Genomic DNA, 7078 nt, shown 5'->3' on the forward strand with positions numbered 1-7078 from the left:
GAATACGCACTGTTCAAAGGAGAATCACCACAAAAGAACATTGCTTATACCTCTGTGCTCACCCCCTAGCACAGATATGAGTTATCTGAGAAAACGTTAAACTTCACACCATGCATCCCATCGTACACGCGAAAGAGTCCAGATGTTATAAAAATGACTATCCAAAAGATATAATTGAGTAACATATGCGCGACTCAGCATCTTGACAACAAACAAAGAATGTCACTCAGCGACGATTCGCGCTAGACCTTATTTCACTGCGCTACAATTTTGACACAGGGATCGATAACAATTATCCAGTCAATACCAGTATCAACCCGCACGACTTTCGAACATACACTCTGAGGAGAAGGAGACAGGAGACTAGACAGACAGACATGACAGACAGACAGAAACAGACAGACAGACACGACGTGAACACTGCATAGCCACTGCACTCGCGAGTGCGCACAGCGTAAGCCAAAACTCAGACCATTTCAATGCTTTGTAGGGCAAAGTTGGGTTTTGGAGCAACGCTCATCATTTCTTTGTTGGCGCATCTTAACCCCGGAGCACGCGCGGGAATCTGGCGCGGCTGTTCGAGTTTGTTCTAATCGTCAAAATGAACGGACTGCTTTCAGATTTTTCGTCATTGTTAGAAAAGATACGTCGTAGACAGAAAAATATTCGGTTAATAGACATCGTGCATCCAAGGTCTCGTTGTTTAGATTGCATGCTCAGCTACTTCCTCAAACGCATTTGGCTAACCTTTTATTTAAGCGCCGTTTTATGCTTTTTGGGTCTTTCCCTTCCTGCAGAGGTTGTACGCGGATCTCTAAAAGTATAGAAGTTGATAAATCATCATTAGTCAAAATTAAAGGCTATTAAACAGCATTTTCCAAAGGTATCTATTGTGAGCCTTGTTTTATAACGGCGACCAACGTGAACGCCCCGCGCGGCGCCGCATGGTCCAAACGAGGTATGTATTACAGTGTGCTGAATGTAGCCACAGCCTAAATTGCGTAGGCGTGTGTATGTGAATTCTGTGGTACTTAATTAATGAGCACCCGTTAGGAATTGGACCGTCACTCGAAACGGACATCGCCGCTCACACCGTTGAATAGCGCGCGAAGGTCCGTTTACGCCGGTTGTTAAACAACATCGTTATGGGGAAATGCAAGTCTGTGTCCAAATGGTTGGAAGATAAGGAGGAAGGACAATCAATACTGTGTATAGTAAATGTGAGGTAAAGTGAGTCGCCAAGGTAACCGGTTAAAACTCAAAGTGGCGATGAGGTCTTAAAATGTATGGAAAGGGTCTTAAAAGGTTTTAAAAGGAATTCCATCTGACTTCAGGATTCCTGCATATACCCTGTTCTTGTTGTGTGTTATATAGGTTTTTGTGCATGCACATGGTTTGCAAAGGCTTAAATCCCTATGTTTCCTCCAGAGGGAGAATAAGATTTCCTGCTCCATTTTATATCAATTCATTAAGACTTTTCCCTCTTGGACTCGAGTAAAACAACGTTTCTTAAGAACTCCGAATGAGTCATTGATTCGCTCATTTGAAGATAGTTACTTTGAAGCAATTTCCTTGATTGTTTGTTGGCCAAGCTAATCTTTAGAAGCTCACACAAAGTTCTTCCTCCATTAAAGGTTTATTGGAACTTTTGACATTGCACACAACCCACATTTATTGGGTAATTGAAATGTAAATATACCCATCAAATGAATGTCTCCGTTGTGTTTCCCAGACCTCCCGCCTCCAAGAAGAAGAAGCTGTTTGGTTATAAAGAAGACCCCTTTGTGTTCCTCACTGAAGAGGACCCCGTCTTCACCACCATACAGTACGTCTCTATAAGACATTGCATTTATAGTTTTGAGCATTTTAGTGACACAGCCATTCAACTTTTTTCTGTTTTCTCCAGGTCTTTCTATAATCTATCCCCCACCTTCCCCAAGATCAACGTTCTGACCAGGACCCACGACGGCAAAAAGCGCCACCTGTACATGGTGTCCAAAGAGCTGCGCAACGTGCTGCTCAATAACAGCGAGCGCATGAAGGTGTGTGTGTGTGTGTGTGTGTGTGTGTGTGTGTGTGTGTGTGTGTGTGTGTTTGTTTAGATCACTGCACATGTTGAAAGCCTGGGTCGATGATGATGACAAAGCATTTCCTGCCATGGAAATACGATACAAATAGATAAAACAAATCAATGATCAGTTATTTTCTGGAGGCAGTATTGATCACACTATACATAGAGCTTTACATAAGGATATGGGCTAGCCATTCAGTGGGAAAAGCAGACGTGAATGTAAACATGTCCAGTAACACAAATAGGAACCTTAGAAATTAGCATAATAGGGCCCCTTTAAAGCTGACTGTCAAGTTTGGTTAAAATGTCTTGTCAAACTTTTCCTTACAGCGATTACCCAAAAATATTCTATCCCCTGCTCAATGCGTAAAACAGGGAATTTAAAAACAAACAATTAAAAATAGCAAATGACAAGTTCTTGCCACCGGGAATTTGAAGTAGCCCGTTTAATGAGTCTCCTGTTTGTTTAATCAATACACCTCATCATTTGGTTTGGTAATCAAATATTCTGCTAATATTTGTCAAACACTGAAGACGTCTCTCTACTCGGCACGCACTTCCTCTCAGCAGAGTGCACACACACACTTACATAAAGCATGTGGGGGCGGGACTTATACAGGACTAGTATTTATCCTCATGCTCGCTGTGCTTTGAAGTCCGAGGCTAGTAGTCGTAAAAATGTTCACACACGGTGAAATACATTTAATTAGAATAGAAAAATGTAATGTGTAAAGTAGCCGTCTTATGGAAAGCTCTGTTTACAGTGAACTCAAATAAGCGCCATTATGTTTATTATAGCAGTGCATGTGCCAGCTTTTGGCTACGGAGATATTGGCTTTACTTTGGCACATTATTTTCAGACTGAGTGGACGTGTACCCATCCATCTGAGGGAAACAGTCTAACAGATGGGACGCTCTCACATCCCAAATCCCTCTCCTCCACCCTGCAGCACCTGACCAGGTGGTGTTGTGTGTGACTCACTCTCATTGCTCTCATTGCTCTCATCACTTATGAGTCACTTTCTTTTGAGCTAAAGCACAATGAGTTGCGGTTCTCCAAATTATAACCGATAATGGATTCAGTGGCTAAAATCTGAGTGAAGGAAAAACGAGTGCGTACCATAGAATAGAATTGGGAGGGATGAAACCCTCTTTAATGGTCACACATGCAGAGCACACAGCACTCAGTGACATTTGTTCTCTGCATTTAACCCATCCTAGTACCAGGAGTCTAGCACTAGGAGCAGTGGGCAGCTATTGTACAGCACCCGGGGAGCAATGGGAGTGAGGGGGGGAGGGGGATGTCCGGTGCCTTGCTCAAGGGCACCACGGCAGGGCAGGAGGTGAACTGGGACCTGTCCAAGTAGCAGTCCACACTCCATATTTTAGGTCTGGTCGGGGACTTGAACCGGCGACCCTACGGCTCACAGTCCAAGCCCCTACTGACTGAGCCACTGCCGGACTACCATCTCTTCATATCTCAAGTTTCACAAAGAGAATTATGGGAGAGAAACTCCTTCTGGAGGGAAGACGGGGATTTTAGCCTTTGCAGACCATTTACATGCACAGAAACCTATATTACACTCTACAGGAAAGGGATGACTCCAAACAGCACAATAGGGACTCTTTAATATCATATTAAACAAAGATGAAAGTTATTGGTTTCTGTTAGGTTTGGAAAGGATTCATCATGAATATTAATTTGTGAAGTGTTGTTGAGTTTTACTCTGCAAAGCTAACACTTTCCTCCCACTCCTGCTGGGACACCAGAAACCAGCTGCACTCTGTTTACACACAAGAGATATCTTGTACAGTCGATGCCTCGAGCAAGGCAGTTTGGGGAACCTCGGTAATTACAACACGCATCAAGAGTAATACTACAAGACCTCATGTAACATAATTAGTCCTTTATTTTCATTTAAATTATCACCCTTGTTTAGGCCTTCAAGAGGGATAATAATTAGTGCAGTTAAAGACAGGAGGATTTGGCATCTTTGTGTTTTGCAATAAATCAGCATTATTCTATTTGTGTTACTCAGGTCATCAACACGGGGGTGAAGGTGTGGTCTCGCAACAGTGATGGAGAGGAGTTTGGCTGTGCCTTCAGACTGGCTCAGGAGGTAAGACACACAGACACACACACACAGACAGACAGACAGACAGACAGACAGACAGACAGACAGACAGACAGACAGACAGACAGACAGACAGACAGACAGACAGACAGACAGACACTGTATTTTCACCACAGCATCCTGGACATCACTTCTCATCCTCACACATTCAGTAAAAATAATCTGCTGTGAACGAACTTGTTCTGTGTTGATCAGCGTGTTATAATCATAAGCTTATTTATTGTGAAAACATGAAGCCTTAGCTGCACATTTTTACACCACTATAATCCTATTTTTGAACGCAAACTAACCTCGTGATTTAAATACATGCATCAGTACATACAGCAATGCATTGTGACATGCTTGGCTTGCATCTGTATGACTTCCACACCTTCCATATTCTTTCATTTGATACTAAATTTCATCGTTAAATCATCCCCTTATGTCTCCTTTTAACACGCAGTTAGTCTCCCCTCCTGTCACTAATGTATTCTCCACAGAGGCTAAAAAAACAAGAGCCAGACGGCCGAGTTCACACTCCACACAAACTTGGAATTAATTAATTTCATATGCACCATTTTTACGATATTATATCAGCCTGCAGATTGTCATGCTCATCTCCTCTTTGTGCTCTCAGGGTATCTACAGTCTTCAGCCGTATATCCGCTCCAGGATAATCACGGTGAGTGTGGAGGATATCAAAGTGCTGCTGACCCAGGAGAACCCCTACCTCAGCAAACTGGAGGCAGACGCTCACGCTCAGGCCAAGAAACTGGGTACGCACGGCAAAACGTCATGTATTCAAAACTCAGTGACCGCTTTCAGACATATTAAGCTCTGTATTTAATATTAGTGCAGATGTTACTACTACAATACTACAGTTTCCTTTTTGATACTGAAACTAAATATTTGTTTTGGGAAGCAGCCTGGAGGTTTCTGGCTTTGGCTGCCATGAAATGAAAGAGAACGAGTAATGCTCCAATTTCCTGAATAACTTTTGTTGAGTTGCCCTTGAGCAAGGCACTGACCCAAAAACACACTGACGGGAGGAGCTGAGCAGTTCCAGGCAAAAGAGAACTGTAATTACACTGCGTTATTTTCGGATCTGTAAGAAACCGTACATGGAGATAGAGCTGCGACTTGTCTACTAATCAATTAGTCCACCAAAAGAAAACAATTGAAATGATTTAATGATCCACTACAGCTTTTGACATTTAAAAATGGCAGAGAATTTTGTTTTACTCCTAAAATTGGGCGGTATCCAATTGTCTATTTTATATCATAATAAAAGGCATATTTTGGATTCATAGTGGTGATATTAAATAGACCAAACAGTTAATCTAAAAAATAATCTTCAGATGAATCCATAATGAAAATAATAGTAAGTATCAGACCTACATTGCCCTACAGCTTCTTGTTCTATTTTGGGCAAATGTTTTGCTGCTTTTAGTTACGAATCTCTTTCTCTCCACAGTGATGGGCAGCATTGTGTTGAAGTACATTCCCAACCCAAAGTAAGTGTAATTTATCTTATGTTTGAATGCACATTCATATCCTTTTTTGAGGTCTTTGTTCATTCCTGACCCTCACCATTACCCTCTCGTTGTCAGTAACACAGAGGATCCTCAGTGTCCCATCCAGCTGTGCGGCTGGAGGGGGAAGACGTCCATCCGAGCCTTCGTCCCCCGAAACGAGAGGTTTCATTACCTCCGAATGTTGGGCGTGGAGGTCTTCAGAGACAAGCAGGGCCAAGGGGACAAAGGCCCGGATGGAGAGAAGGCGGTGGAGGGAGTGGAAGTAAAGGAGGAGGCGGGAAATGGCGCAGAGGAGAAAGAAGTGGGGAAAGATGTGGGGGACATGGACTTGGAGAATGGTGATAAAATTGGATCATCAGAACCAATGAAGGAACCGATGGACTAGCAGGTGAGGGAAAAGAGGACTGACGAGACGTAGCGCAGCTCTAAGAGCCGAGGACGAGGATGAAGACCACATTTTGTGATAAGGGAGGAACAGCCCGTTTCCCACCCTGCAGCTGAGGAAGGAGACCCTCCCTCGCAGATTCCATCGGGATTTTTATTTTGGTTTGGAACCCCTCCAGGAGTCAGCTTATTAGTTAGTCTTATTTTATTGATATGTTTTTTTTATTTTTAACAAATGTATTCCACAGCTCAAGTGGCTTCAATTTGTCTTCCCGTAGATAATCTTCAGAGAGGTTCGTATGAACTGTCATCTCATTTTTCTAGATCTGCAATAAAGCCAAACTATGGAGTCAATTAAAGCGTTGAAGATTAACTGTGTCACCTGCTGCTCTAATTATTTGACTCTAAGCTTGTTGAAGTATTAAAAGCATGCCTGAGAAGGGGTTGATTAAGTTCTGCAAATTCAAGACATCATAAAACAGCTAACAGGAATTATATGAAGCCGTAAAACAGTGGGAAATTAAAGGGGAACTGCTGCACCCTGGGAAGTCTGAAAGATGGGCAAAGGAATACTCCGGAACAATGTCACATAAATTAAAGTAACATAATTTACGTCTATGTTTCATATCAAATGTAGAATAAAGGTGGTAAAGTGACAATGAAGTAATTTAGTATTTATGCTATTGAAAACTTCAATATACAAATAGTGTATAAAAGATATGAATTCATTTTTTTAAAGTAGGTTTTATAAAGAGGAATTGCTGGCTTAAAAAGCTAAAATATTACCCATAATGTATCAAAGATGTGGAAATGGACATCATTCGTACACAATTAGCTATACTTACAAAATATGCTTTTATGCATTTGTCTTTAAACAACTTGCATGAAAACATGCAGGATGTTTTTATGGGCATTTTTGTTCCTTGGAAAAACCTCAAAGTGAATAATGGAAGTGCCTGAGGGAGAGGAACTTT

At 42.0% G+C, this 7078-nt stretch overlaps 1 protein-coding gene across 1 annotated transcript; it reads left to right on the plus strand.

Moving 5' to 3' along the window:
- Window positions 1-944: 944 nt before the first annotated feature.
- LOC104959827 (tRNA (cytosine(34)-C(5))-methyltransferase-like) lies at window positions 945-6477 on the plus strand. Its single transcript, XM_010787736.1, has 7 exons — window positions 945-958; window positions 1733-1825; window positions 1907-2042; window positions 4111-4191; window positions 4823-4961; window positions 5660-5699; window positions 5796-6477. The coding sequence occupies exons 1-7, from the start codon at window positions 945-947 to the stop codon at window positions 6103-6105; spliced, it is 813 nt and encodes a 270-aa protein (XP_010786038.1). The 3' UTR covers window positions 6106-6477.
- The last annotated feature ends 601 nt before the right edge of the window (window positions 6478-7078 follow it).

The sequence above is a fragment of the Notothenia coriiceps genome, unplaced genomic scaffold (genome assembly GCF_000735185.1).
Source record: "Notothenia coriiceps isolate Sejong01 unplaced genomic scaffold, NC01 NC01_scaffold00031134, whole genome shotgun sequence".
In the NCBI taxonomy this organism is placed as follows: Eukaryota; Metazoa; Chordata; class Actinopteri; order Perciformes; family Nototheniidae; genus Notothenia; species Notothenia coriiceps.